The sequence below is a fragment of the Myotis nattereri genome, assembly GCF_964212035.1.
Source record: "Myotis nattereri genome assembly, chromosome: 16".
Lineage (NCBI taxonomy): Eukaryota > Metazoa > Chordata > Mammalia > Chiroptera > Vespertilionidae > Myotis > Myotis nattereri.
In genome coordinates this window covers 49,494,263-49,515,271 of record NC_138091.1, presented here as the reverse complement: position 1 = coordinate 49,515,271, position 21,009 = coordinate 49,494,263, and the positions used below count along the sequence as shown (strand labels likewise).

At 36.3% G+C, this 21,009-nt stretch overlaps 1 protein-coding gene across 1 annotated transcript in view; it reads left to right on the top strand.

The window, feature by feature from the left end:
- The window catches only part of LOC308532426 (ABC-type organic anion transporter ABCA8-like), a 54,284-nt gene that overhangs the window by 20,806 nt on the left and 12,469 nt on the right, over positions 1 to 21,009 (top strand). The window contains exons 10-26 of the mRNA XM_081109874.1: positions 1,105 to 1,273; positions 3,263 to 3,321; positions 4,334 to 4,444; positions 5,478 to 5,653; positions 6,131 to 6,250; positions 6,493 to 6,631; positions 7,239 to 7,329; positions 8,185 to 8,324; positions 8,543 to 8,662; positions 10,416 to 10,614; positions 12,230 to 12,396; positions 14,857 to 14,990; positions 15,513 to 15,650; positions 16,066 to 16,167; positions 17,220 to 17,393; positions 17,594 to 17,707; positions 20,106 to 20,225. Of these exons, the coding sequence (XP_080966000.1) occupies positions 1,105 to 1,273; positions 3,263 to 3,321; positions 4,334 to 4,444; positions 5,478 to 5,653; positions 6,131 to 6,250; positions 6,493 to 6,631; positions 7,239 to 7,329; positions 8,185 to 8,324; positions 8,543 to 8,662; positions 10,416 to 10,614; positions 12,230 to 12,396; positions 14,857 to 14,990; positions 15,513 to 15,650; positions 16,066 to 16,167; positions 17,220 to 17,393; positions 17,594 to 17,707; positions 20,106 to 20,225 (2,273 nt within the window). The remainder of the gene's footprint in view (positions 1 to 1,104; positions 1,274 to 3,262; positions 3,322 to 4,333; positions 4,445 to 5,477; positions 5,654 to 6,130; positions 6,251 to 6,492; positions 6,632 to 7,238; positions 7,330 to 8,184; positions 8,325 to 8,542; positions 8,663 to 10,415; positions 10,615 to 12,229; positions 12,397 to 14,856; positions 14,991 to 15,512; positions 15,651 to 16,065; positions 16,168 to 17,219; positions 17,394 to 17,593; positions 17,708 to 20,105; positions 20,226 to 21,009) is intronic.

Sequence of the window (21,009 nt, the reverse complement as noted above, 5' to 3'; positions counted from 1 at the left end):
CTCCCATCAATGTTTCTATCTCTCTCTCTCCCCCCTCCCACTCTCTCTCTCTCAAAAAAAAAAAAGAAAGAAAAGACTGAGTTTAATCCTGAATTTAAACAAGTTGACTTTGTTAGAAATTCTTTTAAAGATAAGAAGTATCAATGTGAGAAAGGAAAATTAACTAGATAAAATGATAGAATCATGTATTAATAAATCTCATGGCAGAATGTATTCAATTAAGCTACATGCTTTTATTTGCTAGGCTTCCTAATCCAGGAGAAAAGATGGGTACTAACTAATAATATACCTACGACAGGTATGTAGGGAGTGGTCGGTATATATTTATTGCGTGGATGAATGCCTGAACATGTGAAAAGTACACAGAAGTTTGAAAACCCATCAATCTTACAGTGGAAGCCAGTTGCAGAATATTAGAGAAAAATAATTCTTCCATTTCATAATGTCCATTAACATATCAGAAAACAGAAGAGATAATTAAATGCAAATATACTGTGGATTCATTTCCAGAAAGAGGTTCATGGATAATGCATTCTTAATGCAGATCATAAATTTGTTTCAGAGCAATGTTATAATTTGGAGTTGAGATAAGGCATAAATACAGATTAGCTTTTGAAATTCCACTCTGTGTTCAATTTCAATAAGTTCTCTTGCCCCATTCTCTATCATTCCGTCAATTACTTTTGTTAAATCCTAATCAATCTTCTCTTGCAATATTTGTTGTTTTATATGCAATAGTCAGTCCTCAAGTTCTTCCTCCTTTGCCAGTGTTGATAGAGTTCAGCATGCCCGACCTATCTTGCATTTGTCTTGCAATATCTGATGTTCTTGAGGTTAAAAAGAGTCTTAACATTTATTTAAGTTCCTCCAGAATTTTTTAAAGTCACAGCTTCAGTTCTTCCCAGAGGAACAATAATTATAATAGAGAGATATCTTAGTGATCTTTTTTTCTCCTTAAGAAGCTACATATATCCAAACATGTATTTTTTTGTGTTGACCATGTTTCAAGTTTATTGGCAGAAAGGTTACATTGCTATGCTGCATTGGGGTGACTCTCTCCCTTAACGTGGTGATTGACCCAGAATCTGTCTCCTGGCCACATAGATGAATATGGACATCAATATTCACCCTTCTTTTTCCTGAAGTCCTCATTTTGGTCACGACAACATAATGCTGATCATGTGGCCCTTGAAGATGAAATATGTTCTGATCCTTCATCTAATGACTCTTTTGAACCAGTGTCTCCAGAATTCCATGGGAAAGAAGCCATCAGGTAACAAGGATGCAGATGGAGAACAGGCCAAAGAATGAGGAGCTAGTAGTTCACACCTGAAAGAAGCCAGGTTCTCTCTAGTGGCTCTATAGATGGCTCCCATTGAGCCTCATCCATGCTACATTCATCACTTCCCACTTCAAGCTGAAAAAAATTCCTTTACCTTTTTTTGTCTTATAATATTGACATTTACATTAAATACAAACTGAGATTTCACCCACAAAGATAATTTGACAAAACACTCATCTGGATTCTTAATCTTCTATCTGTTGTCTTCTCCGACCTGAGCCTCAACCTCACTCTTTTCTTTGCCTGGACTCATTTATTCACACATTGCTCCCATCTTGTTTATTATATTCCCTATTTTTCTCTCACAATTTTTTAAACTTCTCTTTTCTATTTATTGCCCTTTCAAAGAAGATGAAAGAGTAGAGAAGAGGAAGGAAGAGAAGACCTAGAGATAGTCACAAAGGGAATTGAGGGAGAAGTGCCTTTTAGAATGTGCTTTGTTCCGTGCTAGTAACTTTTATTTTCAAATAAAAAATTAGGAAGAAATTTCTCAACATCCCTGACTATTCAAATTTTATTCATCCATGTCCATCATATATGTCAGTCTTCTATGAACTGTCTCAGATTACTCCAGACTACTGAGCTTCTAGAACTATTTTATTTTTTATTTTAATCTGTCCCATATTTATCTTCCATACTTATATTTTTCATGTGACCCAAACTAGGTTTAACCTCCAGCAGATCAACTGGGAGCAAAACAATGACTTTAGTTGATGTGTTTATATGTTTAATTTTTCTATCTCTTTAGCAGCTCACTCAACAATAAGAACTATGTAGATTGATGGTAAAATGGGATTAAAACAGAAATGAGAAAATCTAAACAGTTCAATATGAATGGAACCTGGATTGTTTGATGAATAGATGACAAAATAAGAAATGTAAATTTGATTCAGTTTATGGATATGTACCTGATAAAATAAAATAGTTAAAATGCCTAGGATTCCAGATCTATTATAGCACCCAGCATGCTAATTCCATTCCTTTCTATTACCATAATCATCATCATAAACCAATATCATCTGATGTTTACTGAATACTTACCAAGAACCAAGCACTATGCATGCAAGATGAAATATTTTACTCATCCTTCAATACAGCCCTAAAGCACTCCAAATTATTAGGTTACAAAAGCCAAAATTTACCCAGAATATGTACATTGGCTAAGGTAACAGCTTCTAAATGTTCTAGCTGGGGTGAACCAGGTGGGTAGGACTGTAAAACCCACTGCTCTCACTATTATGATCTTTGCCTCTCTCCCTTACTCCACCCTGACCTTGACTCAAATTAACCAAAAGTATCTCCAGCCTGAGTCAGTAGTTCACAATGAGCCCTTCAGGAATGGATGCCTGTGTTACCTCTTGGTCTAGCTTCTTTGGCTTTGCAGTTTAGAGATGATCCTGGTTTTCTATAGTAATGTAAGGTTCCACCTCAGTCGTTGGAATAATATTATCTGGTGATGTGTTCCAAGCATAGGGAAACTTTAAAACTTGGCAGGTGTCCCAGCCTGCGTGGCTCTGTGGTTGAATGCTGATCTATGAACCAGAAGGTCATGGCTCTATTCCCAGTCAGGGTACATGCCCAAGTTACGGGCTCAATCTCCAGTGCGGGGGGTACAAGAGGCAGATAATCAATGATTCTCTCTCATCATTGATGTTTCTATCTTTCACTCCCTCTCCCTTCTTCTCTGAAATCAATAAAATATATTTTTAAAAAACTTCCCAGGTGAAGCTAGTGTGCAGCCAAGGCTGGGGGAAAATACCTTTGTTGATTCTCACACACAAGCATGATTTCCAGAGAGTAAATTCCCAGCTTTTCTATGTACTGAAGGGGGCAGATTCATAAACCATGTCAACCAAACCTAGAATTACCAACTGAAGAAAATTGTCATAACTTGAAACCTCTTTTTCTTTTTCTTTTTAGAATCAGAAATGTTACAAAAGAATATAAAGGAAAGCCTGATAAAATAGAAGCTTTGAAAGGTACTATTTAGTTATTAAACTGATACTAGAGGCCTGGTGCACAAAATTTGTGCACCCTCGGGTCCTTCAGCCCATCCTGCACCCTCAGTTGGACATCCTTAGAGCTGCAGCGGAGGCTGAAGAGGCTCCCACCACTGCCCTAAGCTTGCCAGCCTTGAGCCTGGCTTGTGGCTGAGCAGTGCTCCCCCTGTGGGAGTGTACTGACCACCAGGGGCAGCTCCTGCGTTGAGCCCCTGCCCCCTGGTGGTCAGTGTGCGTCAATGCAAACAGTTGTTCTGCCGTTCAGTCTATTTGCATATTAGCCTTTTATTATATAGGAATAATTTTCTGATTTTCACTCTTGTTTTTGCTATTGGTGAACAATTACTGGTGGTATTTCAGATGTGAACTTAGTTATTTAGCCATTTGATAAAATTTCCTTTCTAACAATTACTTCTACTATATAAAAGAAAAAATTGATTGTGTTTTCAAATTATATATGTCTTTGAGAGATATACAGTCTCATACTGAGGTAGCCTAAAGCTATTCTGGGTTGTTTTCTACAAACTCAAATTTTTCTTCGGTAATTCTAAAGCTATTGTAGATATTGCTATTGTTATTTTGTGCAAAAATGTCATATATATGAAAGGATTTTTATCCACATAACAATTTACTGAACTATTAATCTATCATTTATTGCCTAAATTAACATTTAGTCTATAAATATTAACATTCACCTGCCATATAGCAGGCAATATCAATGAACTTAAGCGTATAAGATGTTTCTTGGTTTTAAAACAAATAATTTCAAATTTTCAAAATGGAATGCACATATAAATTTATAAAAGCATATTTTTTTTTTACTTTGAGTTTAACAACCTAATATATTAATATATAGAAAACATGGCCATTCAAGGAAATAAAAAGACAAATTTTAGCTCCACAATAAATTTGTAGTATTTTTCCTACCTCCCTACCTGTTTTCCTTCCTTCCTTTCTCCCAGCCGTCTTTCCTTTTCTTTTTTCTTCCTAGATCTGGCATTTGACATATATGAAGGCCAAATCACTGCAATACTTGGTCACAGTGGAGCTGGAAAATCAACACTATTGAACATTCTTAGTGGGTTATCTGTTCCCACCAAAGGTAAGAGGGTTGTTCTCCCCCAAAGTCAGGCTGACAAATAAATCAGCTGTTAATAATAAGTTATTGCCCTAGCTGGTTTGGCTCAGTGGATAGAGCGTCGGCCTGCGGACTGAAAGGTTCCAGGTTCGATTCCAGTCAGGGGCATGTACCTTGGTTGCAGGCACAGCCCCATTGGGAGGGAAGGGGTCAGGAGGCAGCTGATCGATGTTTCTCTCTCATCAATGTTTCTAACTCTCTATGCCTTTCCCCTCCTCTCTGTAAAAAAATCAATAAAATATATTTAAAAATAATAATAATAAGTTCTTGTGAGCATTAATCACAAACACAGATTACCAGGGAAAAACGGAAGTTTATTTATAGTATTCTATAGAGGTATGCAATACTTAATGGGTATATATGGAACTTGATTATTTCATGATCATTATTTACATGGTCCTTTGGCATTCCAACTTGTATCTGTTAGCTTTTGCTGTACAACAAGCATTCCCAAAGCTAATAGCTTAAAATAAAAAATGTTTGCTTATTTCTCATTACTCTGTGGGTTGGCTGGTGGTTTTTCTGTCTGGATTCAAATAGCTGGGGCTGAACGCTTTAGCATAGCCTTATTTACACATGTGGGGCTCTAGTTAAGACCACAGCACCTCTCTTTCTACATCCCCCAGGAATCTAGTTAGGGATTCTTCATCCAGTGATGCCCATGACTCCAGAAGCAAAGAGAGGGCAACCCCAGGGTGGAGACACTTCGCAATCCCTTCTTATATCACATCTGCTAAAATTCCCTTTATCATAGCACCACACCTAACTATGAGGGGAGAATAAGCAGACTACATTTTAATGGAAAAAACTGCAGAAGGGACCTTTCTCCCACCCCATACACCTCACAACTAAAATGGAAGTTCACAATACCTGAGTTGTATAAACCTTGAAGATAAAACCATATTATCTAGAATGTAATAAATAACTCTGTAGTGGTTTTTCATTTAGAAAAATATCTTAAGTATAATCTGATGTTAACTTTTAATCTTTGTTATAGGTTCCGTCACTGTGTATAGTAATAAACTTTCAGAAATGGCTGACCTAGAAAATATCAGCAAGCTCACTGGAATTTGCCCACAGTCCAATGTGCAATTTGACTACCTCACTGTAAGAGAAAATCTCAGACTCTTTGCTAAAATAAAAGGGATTCCATCACAGGAAGTGGAACAAGAGGTACATAAAGATATCAGAACTAATGTATTGGTCAAAACGAGAGGGTTAAGTCTATTTGCACTGAGTTCTTATGCTTTCATTAAATTATCTTTGAGCAAAGTTGTATGAAAGTTGAACAAAAAAATCTAATTTAGGTATTTATCTGAGTTAAATGGTTATCTAACATTTATGTATAATTTATATGCCAACCATTATCCTTAACTTGAAATATACTAATTCATTTATTTCCCATAACAACTCTATAAGATAGGTGCTATTATTACTCCCATTTTACATATGTGGAAACTGAGGTTTAAGAGAGCAAGTAACTTGACCAGGACTATGCAGCTAGTTAATGTGGAGTGGTATTCAAATCTAGTCAATCTGGCTAAGAATGCATGCTTTTAACCATTACACTTTCCTGCCTTGTATTTATCAATGTAAAAATAAAAACAGAAAGGAATCTTGTACGTGACACAAATGTTGTCATTTGGTTAGATACAAAGAGTTGTGCTGGAGTTGCAAATGGACAGTATTGAAGACGTCCTTGCTCAAAACTTAAGTGGTGGACAGAAAAGAAAACTCACTTTTGGGATTGCCATTTTAGGAGATCCTCAGGTAAATAAGATGAAATTTAGAGATGGATTAAAATTTTTAAAATTAAAACTTTCCATAGTAGTTCCAACCTTTTATTTGCAAAGGACACCTGTGATAAAATATTTATGATGGGACATTATATATAAAAACAAAATCCTAACCACAATGATCTTTGAAATATAAATAACATGGTTTCAACGTGTTTTCTGGAAGAACTATATACTTTATGGAAAGATCCTTTTATATACACCCCTCCACTGTAGATTTTCCTATTGGATGAACCAACTGCTGGGTTGGATCCCTTTTCAAGGCATCAAGTGTGGAACTTGCTGAAGGAGCGGAAAATGGACCGTGTGATCGTGTTCAGTACCCAGTTCATGGACGAAGCTGACATCCTGGCTGGTAAGTACTGGTTTCCTTTAAGTGTCATGATGAAGACTTGATGAGAGTTGGGAAATATGGATTGATTATATGCTCAGCAGCTGTTTTTTGTAACCTGGTCACCCAGCTCTATCCAGCCATTGGAACAGCTGGTAATGATATGAACTGGCCCAAGAGTCTTACTCCCAACCACTTCTATGTATGTCCTCGGATTTTGTATCCTTTGATTACATGGAGGTACAATCTGCCAGGAAACTCACTTATTTTGAAGGAAGAGGCTATATTCAAAGGCATTGGTTGGTCCTTTTACTCAAAATTGAAGGAAATCAACTTGAAATATTCAAACAATTTTGATGTTTGGTCCATTAAAATGTATAACGTGATGATTCTCTATATTCAAAGATTTATCCGCATAACCTCTCTGACTGGCTGGAAGGGAAAACAACAGTCTAAAGTAGATAAATAAGATTAAAATGTGTCTATTTCAATGAGTTTTTATGAAGCCCTGTATGTGAAAATATAGAAGCTCCTGAATTAGAGTTGGATCACGCAGACAATGACCTATCTTTTGGGGGGAAAGAACAGTCAACCTTCTAACAAACTTTCTTCTTTGCTTCTTCCCTTTCAGACAGGAAAGTGTTTCTCTCCAAAGGGAAGCTGAAGTGTGCAGGCTCAAGTCTGTTTCTAAAGAAGAAATGGGGGATTGGGTATCACTTAAGGTATGGCCACTTGAGGAGGCTGGAGAATGAGAAATGGGCTAATTCAAGACATGATGCTTGGAGCAACACATCACAGCACACAAGGAAACCTTTGATTATTATATACAGATGTTGATGTATACACATATACACATATACACAACTAAAAATAAGGAGATGTATAGCCAGATATAGAGAGAGATTAGAGATAGAGTTATACAGATACAGATATATGGAGTATATAGTATGAGTATATGAGTTATTGGTTGGCAGATTTTAGAGATTGAGAATATAAGATAAAGGGGGGATAATGTGGGTATAAGGACACATATGTAATAACTTAATCAATAAAAATATTTTTTAAAAAGGATATAGGATAACAAAAAAGTTTAGATAAATGTGATAGAAAATATATCCACAACACATTATTTGGTAAGAAAGGTATGTATTAAGGGAACTTTCTTGACTGACATTGTATTTCACAACCTCATCATCTCTCACCCAGGGTTCTAACAGTCTCTTAAGCAGACTCCTTGTTTCTTCTCTTTCCCCTGGCTCCTCCTCTTCCCTCTTGTTCTTTCTCTCCTGTCCATCCTCTTCACTTTATTTTTATTACTATTTTTAGATAGTAACATATTCTGTTATTATTGATTGATTCAAAGATAAGATGCTTAACATTATTGTAGTTAAATCTTTCACTTTAGGAGGTTGGCACTCTATATAATCTGATTTTTTTTTACCTTTTATTTCATGTTTGGGTGACCTATTTCTTGCATTAGATTTTATGTGATTTTTCTTTGTCTCCTAGAGACAAGTAATTTTCTTCATACAATTGGAGACAATGTTAGATAACACAGATCTATTTTTTATCACCAGTTTGCAGTTGAATGAAATGTGTGTTCAAGAAAAAATAACATCCATTGTTACAAAGCACATCCCTGATGCCAAATTATCAGCAAAAAGTGAAGGAAAACTTGTCTATATATTGCCCTTGGAAAGAACAAATAAATTTCCAGGTAATGTATAAGAATATCAAGAAATGAAGTACATAAATGTTATTCATAAAAACAATATCAATGATAATTACTGTAACTAACATTAAGAGCATACAATGTGTTCAGGTATTTAAAACATGAGGTAACAATAACTAGACTTTTATCTACAGTGGGAAATATTATATTCTAATTGATGCACTATGCTTATTTTGATTTGCTATTGTGTATGTGTTTTTTAGAACTTTATGAGAATCTTGATCTCTGTCCTGACCTGGGAATTGAGAATTATGGTGTTTCAATGACAACCTTGAATGAGGTGTTCCTGAAACTAGAAGGAAAATCAACTGTTGATGAACCAGGTAAATAAAATGCATGAAAATGATCATGTAAGTGTATTCATAACACCTGGTTTAGTATATTGTTCAAGAAGACACCATTCCAGGCCCTGGCTGAGTATCTCAGTTGCTTAGATCATCATCTCAATACACCAAGATTGCAGGATGGATCCCTAGTCAGGGCACATACAAAAATCAACCAATGAATGCATAAAAATAAGTGGAACAACACCTCTCTCTTTCTCTCATTCCTCTTCTCTCTAAAGATCAATAAATAAAAAACTAAAAAAAAAGAAGACACCATTCCAATAATATCATTCAATAACATGATTACAACATGTGGGGTTTCATGATTAAGGCCATTCTTGGACAAGAATATATTAAGGTGAAGTGCATCCCTGTCACTTTTGTTACCTCCATTGCCAATTTTGCCTTGATATTAAAAACAGCCCATTTTCTTCTACCCAAGGCTCATAGCCCTCATTGTATCCTATTTTCTAAGAGCAATTTCAGATGAAACACTTATTCTAAATCTCTCTCCAAGCACTTTGAATGTGTCATCACGCTGCCTGTTGGTCTCCATGGTTTCTGGTGAGAAGTCAGCTCTAGATCTTATTCAGGATTTCTTTGTATGATGAGTTGTTTTTCTCCTGCTGCTTTCTGTCTTTGGCTTTGACAATTCAACTGTGATGTCTTTAGGTATCTATCCCCATGGTCGGCAAACCGTGGCTCGCGAGCCACAGGCGGCTCTTTGGCCCCTTCAGTGTGGCTCTTCCACAAAATACCACGTGTGGGCACGCACATACAGTGCAATTGAAACTTTGTGGCCCATACACAGAAGTCTGTATTTTGTGGAAGAGTCAGTATTTTGCGGAAGAGCCACACTGAAGGGGCCAAAGAGCCACATGTGGCTCGCGAGCCGCGGTTTGCCGAGCCGCAGTTTGCCGACCACTGGCCTATCCTATGTGGTATTTGTTGAGCTTCCTATACTTGTAGATTAGAGTTTTTCATCACAATTGGGAAGATTTTAGCCACTATTTCTTCAACTATGCTTTCTGTCACTTTCTCTATATCCTAAAGCCCAATTTGTCTAATATTAATACAACTAGAGGGCCGAAGCACAAAATTCGTGCAAGAGTAGGCCTTCACAGCCCCGGCTGCCTCGGCCCTCACAGCCCCGGCTTAGTCCGGAAGGTCATCCAGAAGGTGGACTGACAATCATTTCACTGTTCAGCCATTTGGTTGATTTGCATATCATGCTTTTATTATTATAGATTGCTTTCATTTTAATGTAATTTATGACTTCAAAATTTTTTTCAACCTGTTTGTGCTTTTCATTTAAAATGCATTTCTTATAAACAGCATATAGTTGAATTTTGCTTATTGAGACATTTTACGTTTCTTATAGTGGCATGTTTAGTCCATTATTTTTAATGTGGTTGTTGCTATAGTTGGGTTTAATTTACAGTTAACCCCCTAGTTTGTAGCATGTCAACTTGTAACTTGTTTCTCTAGGTGAGCACCTAAGATAATTGTTTCCTTTACCAAGTTTCCAAGTCACACCTAGGTACTATGATGATCTTGCATACTTATCTTAACCTCTTTAATATATTGTCAGTGTCCATCTAAGATTTTCTTTCTGGTCCTTTTGTTCAAGTCCCTACAGTATAAGGGGATGTTATCTGTGATGTCCTCAGTAAAACAAATGCCTATAGTAAGCTCAATAAAGTCCATCCGAAGTGGGCTTTTTATGCATTACTTATTTTGTGTTTGGCAGGTATTGCCACATCTGGGGAAGTACAAGCAGAAGGAGCTGGAGACACAGAAAGACTTGTTGAGATGGAACAAGTTCTCTCTTCACTTAGTGAGATGAAAGAAACAGTAGGTGGCATGGCTCTGTGGAGTCAGCAAATCTGTGCAATTGCAAGGGTCCGCTTATTAAAGCTAAAGCATGAAAGAAAATCTCTTTTATCACTGTGAGTATCAGAGTGCCAAAGCTTTTGGTCAGTCGATGCATTAAAAAATACTAAGGCCTAAAAACAAGAAAAAACAAACAAAAATAAAAATAAATGTCTGCATCTGCAAAACTGGATAAAGTATAAACCTCAATCTAGTTCATGGGCCTAGTTTTTATCTACTGGCTGACTAGCAAGTGGAATTTATACGATCTTAGAGCCAATTTTAGGGGAAGAGTTCAATGAATGTAAGTTTTTGTGTAATATTTGCTCTCCTTTATTTATTTTGGGGGTTTTTTGGTGTGTGTTTTTGTTCATCTTCACCTGAGGATATGTTTCTATTGATTTTAGAGAGAATGAAAGGGAGTAGGAGACAGAGAGAGAGAGAGAGAGAGAGAGAGAGAGAGAGAGAGAGAGAGAGAGAGAGAAACATCAATGTGAGAGAGACACATCAATCGGTTGCCTCCGGCACTCTCCCCAACCAGGGGTCAAGCTTGCAACCGAGGTACATGCCCTTGACCAGAATGGAACCCGGGGCCCTTTAGTCTGCGGGCTGACTCTCTATTAACTAAGTCAAACCTGCTAGACTATTTGCTCTCCTTTAGATTTTCTATGGCAGATGACAGAAACATTGGGATGTAGACCTTATTTCCAGTGTCCATATGCCAATGTCTCATTTTAGTTGTTATCTACGCATTCTACTGACACAGCCCTAGCAGTCCTGACTCTCCCATTATGTCCTACTTGCTCTAACCTAGATGTCCTAACTTCCCTCCAGCCCTCTTAAGTGATGGTAGCTCACTCTTCATACATACTGCATGAATAATGGGCACCATCCCTGCTCCTAAGAATCATGTCACCTCTCAGTAGCACCCTGGTGTCCAAGGGTATCAATCAGTACCTTGTCTATGAATATGTGGATTAAGCATCCAAGAAATAGGATCTCAATAAGTTCTTGCTAAATGAATAAGTAATGAGAATTCGTTGAGAATATTTGACTAGGAGATGAGCATGATTTAACAAAATCTTTAAGGTTAAACTGGCAATACCACATAACAGTGTCTCCAGAGATGCCAGTCCTTTAGCAAGAATTGCAATAAGATGTATCATAAAATTAGAAATTAGGAATGGAGAAAGGTTCCAAAATAAGATATCATGAAAATATAATAAAAAAATTTTCAACTTATTTGAAATGGAGAGCACAGGAAAATAAAGAGTAAAAAATAATTGAAAATTTGGCCTGGAGATTCAAGAAACCATGCAGCCATCACAGGACTAAGTGAAGAGGATTGGCCATGAAGAAAATTGAGTATAAAGTGTTGGTGATTGAACAGCACACTGGAATTCCAGGAAGAGGCAGAATCTGGACACAGAGTTAAAGGACACATGTCCCATGAAATTGTACGTGGTAGCTCATGGCCAGAGCGGAATGAGAGAAATGAAAAAAAGGATAAATCTACAATTTATCATCTCTAATTTAGAGATAGGAAAAGACACGGTCCTCAGTAACTGAGTCAGAAGGCTATATGTTTAGTTTTTGTAATTTCTTGGTCTCATTTGATTAGAATCTGCCTAGACTGTTTTAAAAGGTTAGGACATGACTGTGCATTCACACTGGCTATTTTCTTCTGTGTAGGCTATTGGTTATAGGAATTGGATTTATTCCTAATCTGTGGGACTTCATCATCTCGAAAACATATGATGTCAGTTACACATGGGAACTTTCTCCCCATTTATACTTCCTCGCTCCTGGACAACCACCACATGATCCTCTCACTCAATTATTAATCATCAATAATACAGGTAATAATGTGGTGAATACTTCGTCTCCAATGCATTCACTATTCAGAGCATTACATAGACAACATAAACATGAGATAAAAGAAATGAGCTTTTTACTTCTTCAGCAGGTGTTCAAAACAATTTATGAGGCTTGGGGATGATGAATATACAAGCCCAAAATAGAGCAGGAATTAAGAAAGTATTTGTCAAGGAAAAATAAATGATCTGATGACATTTTGCAAAATAAAAAAGTATATACCCAAAAACACATTATAATAGCTTGAGATATAATTCACATGCCATATTTATTCATTTAAAATGTGCAGTTTGATGGTTGTTAATGTATTCACAGAATTATATAATCTTTGGTACAATTCTTTTTAGAATATTGTCATTTCAAAAAGAAATCTCATGTCATTAGTAATCATTTACATTCACTATGCCCCCGGCTATGATCAATCACAAATTTATTTTCTATTTCTATGGTTTTGCTACTCTAGACATTTAATAGGAGTAGATCCATAAACTATATGTATGATCTTTTGTGACTGACTTTTTCACTTAACATGATGTTTTCAAGGTTCATCTATGTTGTGTCAATACTTCATTTTTTAAATTGTTGAATAATGTTCTATTGAATGGATATACCACATTTTTGTTATTCATCAGAGGACTGATATTTTGGTTGTTTTTTTCAATAATTGGCAATTATGAGTAATGCTGTTATAAACATCCATGTACTAGCTTTTAAGTGAATGTGGTTTTATTCATTTCTTTGGGATATAAACCTAGGAATAGAATTGTGTTATATAGTGACTATGTCTAATCTTTTGAGGAACTGTCAAACCATTTTTAAAAGTGACTGCATCAATTTACATTTGCACGAGCATTTTTTGAGGATTCCAATTTCTACACACAAAAAACCCAAATTATTAAAAAATAAAATAAAATGCTTCCCAATTGTAGAGCTGAAGTGCTATCTAATGTTCCTAAGTAAAGAAGGCTGTGATGTACCTTACAAAGAAAATGTGTGCGTTAGATTAGCTTTGTTCAGGCATGCATTATAGTGCTGTTGGCTGGGAGATTAAGGTTAATGAATCAACAATGAATATACAGAAGCATACATAAAATAAAACAATGCACTGATTGGTTAAAGACCAGAGGCTTACAGAGACCAGAGGCTAAACCTGCGTTTCCCCTATAAGCACTGATCCAGTATTCACTAATTCAGTATGTAGGATAACTTTCTTGTGACTTTATAGAAGTAAGTACATAACTCCTGTGAATAATAAGAATCAACTGTAAATGTTTTGCAAATATTTTATTTCATCCTGTAGATTATCTTTTCACTTTGTTATTGGTATCCTTTGAGGCAAAATGTTTTAGTTTTTATGAAGCTCAACTTATTTTTTCCCTTGCCTATGCTTTTGATGATATATTTAAGTAGGCTTTGCCTAATGCAAGATCATAAACATTTACTCCTGTATTTTCTTCTGAGGCTTTTATACTTTTAGTTCTTACATTTGGGTCTGTGATGCATTTTGAGTTCATTTTTGTGTGTGGTGTGAGGAAGGGATGCAACTTCAATAGATTTCCAGTTATCTTCCTGGGAGAGTCAGGCCACCAAACTTTCCCATTCCCTTCAGCTTCATGCTGCAGAAGCTTGAGACCACCAGAAATGGGGGGCTGAGAGATCTGGAGTTCTCTTCTTACCCATAAGGGAGAAGCTCTAATTTACGGACAAGTGGTTCTCAATCATCCTCATCACAGTTCCTCCCTGGAAGACACTACAGACTGGGTTTGAGGAGGTGGAATCCCTGAGTCCTTCTCTAACCCATTCAGAGGGGAGCTTTTGTTATGCTGATCAAGGAAGAGTTGTGAAGGTATAGGCCTTTGTCACAGTTTCTTAGTGTTCTTACACAGATTTAGTAGATTTTTCTTAAATAAATATCTTTTTTCATTTTCTGTATGTCTTTAAGATAATAAAAATGTCATCTTGTTGGGGATTTTTAGTAATTTTTAGAAGTTATCATTGTTTTTCTGGGGAGAAGGTTTATGAAGCTCTTTATATAGCCATTCAACAAGTTGTCTTCCTGTATCAAGAAACATTTTGAAAATCAATTAACAATCTAGTGATAGTGAAGTGAGATTTAGCCAATTTGGTGATTTATTAGTAGAGATTATCTATGTCATTAAAACCATTTTGGTATAGCTACTCAATGAAATCTTCTTGGAAAACAATCAATTCCATATGCACCATATAGCAGTGATCATAGTGAATAAATATATTATAAAGTAAAATCCATAGAAGTAAGTAGATTTTTAAATTCACAGTAGCAGGCATGTTATTATGTGAGAAAATATCCTCACAGTCCATATTACGGTAAATATTACATAAGATCATTAATTTTCATTTCACTACACAAGTGGACGTTGATTTTTTTAGTTTTGAAATACCTAATACATTAAACTACAATTTAGGGGCAAGCATTGATGACTTCATACATTCTTTGGAGCTTCAGAACATAGCTTTGGAAGTGGATGCATCTGGAAATAGAAATGGCGTAGACGATCCATCTTATAATGGAGCCATTATAGTGTCCGGTCACGACAAGGTATGCTGGTCTCCATTTAAGAAATTATCCTAAAGGTGTGCAAAGCTAATAAACTATCAATATACTCTGGCCTTCAATTTAGGAAACAGAATGAAAAACAAATACAGGAATACTGCTTTCATTACTTAGTTAATTGTAGACATTAGTATGATAAATAATTCATATATCAATCATTGTCTACCAACATAGACTGTGTGCATTAGCAAAATAAATACTACATAATACCCACTGTCAAGAATATATTTAAGTCCAAAAAATATCTATTTCCTCTCAAGGAAACTTCTGTTTTATTCTTAAACAATAATAATATTTGATTCTAGCCGTAAGCCAGACACCTGGTGTCCTGAAAGCCAGATACCACCTATATACATGTTTCAGTTTATTTAACACAATGTTTGTTTTTGTTCAGATTATTTAACACTGTTTTAAAACATGATTTTTAATTAAAGTATTGAATTTTTATTTCTTTAGGGAAAAAATGAAGCTCTCTGAGAATTTATAACCTTGCTTTTTCTATTTTAGAATTACACATTTTCATTAGCATGCAATACCAAGAGACTGAATTGCTTCCCAGTTCTTATGGATATTGTTAGTAATGGGCTGCTTAGAATGGTTAGACCATCAGCACGTATCCAAACAGGGAGAAGTACATCTTTGCAGGTAAGTATGTACTCTATGACTCTCCTCCATCAGGCATCTCCTGGGTGGCTGGGATTTTATTCTTATTGAGTAAACCTCTGCAGGGCAAATTAGCGTTTGGATTCATGCAAGTTCTGTGGCTTTGGGAAATCAATGTAATTTTTCAGAACTTCGACATTTTTTAGAACTAACAAACTATATTTTCAAAGAGAACGTGAAGAAATGAAAGTCAAATCCTGCAGTCCTGTGACTGGCACTTTCCTTATCCATACGTGTGGGTTTCAAGCCAAAAATCAAGCTTCAAAACTGGATAGATAGTCAAGAGTTTGATAACAAAAGGGAAGTAAGGCAGGGTTATACATAGTCTGTTTAATATTTTTTAAATTATTTTCAAATTTGTTCATGCAACTCATTATATTCTTTGCCTTTTCAAAAGGTACTGGATAATCCATTTGGAGTCATGCCTTCCTTGCTCTGCCTGTTTTTGTTATCCAGTTGTGCTCCTTACATTGCCATGAGCAGCATCAATGATTATAAGGTAACGATGAGTAACTGAAACTTCCCTTACATGTTGAAGGTAATATAATTACAGGATTTTTCAAGAGGAGATTTATACACGTTTACTTGAGCCGCCAATTAAGACAAAAATCCTAAGCTGTAACAATAAAAGGAAGTTTTATAAGTGGAAACATAAATGTATAGATAGTCTACAGAATGATTCTAAAATTTATATGAGTATGCAAATAACTGAAAATAAAATAACTTTGAAAAAGAAAAAGAAAATTGGAAGATTTATGCTTCTGACTGCAAGGCTTACTACAGTGATAATAAATAAAAATGTGTTGTATTAAGTAAGGATAATCATATAAATATATGAAATGGAATAGCCATTTCAGATATAAACCCACACATATGTCACCAATTGACTTTCAATAAAACTGCCAGGGAATTCAAATGGGGTAAGGATAGTCTTTTCAGAAAATTGTATGGAAAAAACTTGATACTATTATAAAAAAACATGTTCTCAACACTCAATTCTTACCATACACAAAATTATTTTGAAATGAATCATAGGTCTTCTGGTAGGCAAATATTTCTTAGTTGGGACAAAGGAAGCATAGACCATACCAAAAAAAAAATGTTATCTTGACCTTCATCAAAGTTCAAATCTTTTCTTCTTTGTAAATCACCAAGAAGCAAATAAAAAGCTGTAGGCTGGGAGAGAAATATTCACAATGCACATACATAACAAAATATTTGTGTCAGCAATATAAAGAGTTCTTACATCCCAGTAATAGAAGATAGCCTAATTTCAAAGATGGGCAAAATATTAAAATAAAACAGATACCTTACCAAAGAAGATATGTAGATGGAAAATGCTTCCATTAAAAGATGGGTAATATCATGTGTAACCCAGAAAATAACCCCAATGAGATTCCTTTACACACCAAATAAAATGAATACATGGTAAAATGACTGACAATACAGAGTTTGTGAGGGTGTGGAGAAACTGGGATTCTCTTGCATAATCCACATTTTCTTGAACCTCAAGTTGAAATAGCATCTGTATTTTTGCTGTCTCCTGCTCAGAACAAAGTGTGGTCCCAGCTTCGCATTTCCGGGCTCTTCCCTTCCGCTTATTGGCTTGGGCAGGCGTTGGTGGACGTCCCACTATACTGGCTGCTGTTCCTTCTAATGTATTTGCTGGAGATCATTTTAAACCCCGGAGATTCCATAATTGCATTTGTAAATCCGGTTATGCATGTAAGTTACAACATTCATCGAATAAATATCATTGCATGACATAGTTAGAAACTTTGAAGATGCAAACTGTTTTCATTGATATTCACATGGTCATAAATTATTAACTATAAGACCTGGTGTTGTGCCGATGTTTTGAATCTTAAATGTTTTCCGAGATTGCATTTGTCTTTAAGTAAAATGTAACATCCTGTTTATTTCAGATCCCATGTGTTATTGGTTCTGCCACATCCCTTATTTTCTTTACGTATGTAATTTCGTTCATTTTTCGCAAGGGGAGAAAAAATAGTGGCATTTGGTCTTTGGGCTACTTTGTTGTAAGTATGTTTCTTTTGAACACGTATTTTATACATGTTATGTACGATTCTGAGACAGTAGTTTAAATTTTCCCTTGGTAAAATACGTTAAAATGAGAGTCTAACATATTTAAAGTTTTCTGCCTTAGATATGGATCCTCTTCAAAATCTGCCTCTTTTCCTCTCCCTATTTCTACCCTGTCTTTCTTGAAAAGTGGCCACATTTTTTCTCAGCATAAAATATTTAACAGAAGGAAACCTGGAAACCATCTGTATTTTCTTTTTACTGAAAAGGAAATAACCCCAAAGTTCTCCGTGACGCTATGCAAATACTGTAAACATCTTAGTTAAAACTAGAAGCAACTTCTCCAACTCTCTACTAAGAATTAATTCCATAAAGCAACACTTTATTTATCTAAATTAGGAGGAAAATATATGTAATCTATAAGCATCTATTCTAATTTCCTGTCGTCAACAGTTTTAACACTGAAAGAGTGCTCAAAGGGTAAACAGATGAGTAAACAGCCAATTCCTAAAACAGTAATAAGGCAAAGTTACCGAGATACCATCCATCTTTAAAAGTCTAACACAACTGCCCTATCTGGTTTGGCTCAGTGAATAGAGCGTTGGCCTGCAGACTGAAGGGTCCTAGGTTCCATTCTGGTCAAGGGCACATGCCCAGGTTATGGGGGTGTGCAGGAAGCAGCCAATCAGTGATTCTCTCTCATCGTTGATGTTTCTATCTCTCTCTCCCTGTCCCTTTATCTCTGAAATATATATATATATATATATATATATATATATATATATATATATATATATATTCTAACACAACTAAGTAATAAAGAGGTCTATGAAAACCAGAAAAGGGAGACAGTCATTCATAAAAATGAGAACAGAGATTTCCTTCAGGAAGTGAAACCTGAGGAAGAGTAAGATTTCAACTTTTGGAGAAGAATGATGATACAAATCGAAAAGAGTGGAGGAACAGAAACCCAAAGGGCAGAGTGTCTATACTAGAATAAGTCCTAACTACTGGTAATAATCTGAAATGAATATGGGTAGAAAACAGGCTGCAGCCTGAGTCGGTCCTAGTTGTGGTGAACATAATGGTTGGAACCATGACTGGCCTTAAATGATGGGCTCAAGAATTTATTCTACAGCCCTAGCCAGGTAGCTGTGTTGGTTAGAGCATTATCCAATATGCCAAGGTTGCGGGATTGATACCCAGTCAGGGCACATGCAAGAATCAACCAATGAATGGGTGGAAAAACAAATTGATGTTTCTCTCTCTCGCTCACTCTCATGAGACACCATGGAAGCTAATAATTCAGAAAAAAAAATATGATCACAGACACACTTTTGGGAAGAATATTCTGGAACCCGTAGAAGTGATGGTTTGTAACAGAGAGAAATTAGAAGTACAGAAACTTTTTTTAAAGTATATTTTATTGATTTTTTTACAGAGTGGAAGGGAGAGAGATAGGGAGTTTGAAACATCAATGAGAGAGAAACATCGATCAGCCGCCTCCTGCACACTCCCTATTGGGTATGTGCCTGCAACCAAGGTACATGCCCTTGACTGGAATCGAACCTGGGACCCTTGAGTCCTCAGGCTGATGCTCTATCCACTGAGCCAAACCGGTCAGGGCAGTACAGAAACTTTTAGGAAGGCATTACAGTAGTTTAGAAGAAAAAGTCTAAGAGGATCAGATGTACTTATAACTTTCTCTTCTCCTGAATGTTGTATTTTAGTACTTGTACTAAGCCACTCCAGGTTTTTAAATGCTTGTATTAACCCATTGGTATAGTTAACAAGTCTCCTTTCATCGTTGCTTTATACCTATTAGCTATCTTTTTAAAAATATTTATTTTTATTGCTTTCAGAGAGGAAGGGAGAGGAGAGAGAGATATAGAAACATCAATGATGAGAGAGAACCATTGAGTGCCCAAGAGTGCCTCCTGCACATCCCATACTGGGGATCATGCCAGCAACCTAGACATATGCCAAGAATGGGAATTGAACCTCCTGGTTCATAGGTCAGATGATCAACCACTGAGCGACACTGGCTGGGGATTCCTATTAGATATCAATTTCAATTTTTACCTATGATTATTGCTTATATATCATTCTGAATTTTATCTCCCAAAATGATATACACTACCTTTTTTCCTTTTCTATATTTAAAATGCTCTCCATATTAGATCCTAGATTTACCCAGTAAGGTCTCATTCATGATCCTCCGGGCCAAAGGAATGTGGCTAAGTCGTCAAGAGAAAATATCAATGCAGATCCGCTGATTTCAGCTTGGTTTTCGGGGTTGGAGTGGAAGTTAGGAATATCTCCAAGATGAGCCTTCTTAATTTGGAGCATCTATTGATGTTCAGAGTGGTTAATATGCTTTGTTTTTCTTTTTAGATCGCCCTTTTCTGTGTGGCCATAATTGTAGTGGCATCCCGTGGATATAGGTTACTGTTTTTCATCAACTTTTTAGTACCACAGACCACAGTAGTTGGCTGTATGCTCTTATCTTTTTATGTAAGTAATGCCATCATCTGCTCCAGTGTCCTAGAACACACAACCAATGGTGAAAGCTTTGCTTAGGGCTGGGACTCTGCAACATGTTCAGTATGTGTGACATTTGAAGATTTCTACTTCATGCTTCCAACTGAATCTCTCTCCAGATAGGACAATATGCTCTAATTGAACTGTAATAGAATAGTTGACCCTAGTTGATGGGTGGGGAGGAAGAATAATGGGTGGGGAGAAAAAAAGCAGCCTTTATACTCAATCTGGGTTCTATACACTCTTGGGCATGCTCAGCTCTAGAAGGGGGCAAATGAAATGTCTCTAATCTTAGGGATTTCAGGATTCTAGAGAAGCTCTCAATCCTTTTTTCTAGCTGACTGATACCTATATTTCTACCTATGGAAGGAAGGTACAGTATATGAGTTAAGAGATATCCGTGGGGGAGAGAAAGGAAAGAAAGGGGACTTATGAAAGGGGCAGTGAGCACCAGCAGGTGTGTGAAGGTCTGTGTGATAAAGGTTAAATCTTGCCTCTCTCTCAATGTTTGGGGAGGCTAGCACAACAGACCCCAAGATTCTGTCACCAGGTGATGAATAATTGCCAAATCCTATTGCTTCAAATAAAAGCACACTGGCTCATAAACCTTGGGAGGAAGGAAGACAGCTCCTCACTACACATTGTGGAATGGACCCTTAGCCAATACTCTTCAGGGGGTATGCCAGTAGGGTTATTCACATGGGCCAATTCACTTTATATGGCAAAAACTCACCAAACGAAAATTTTCATGTTTAAC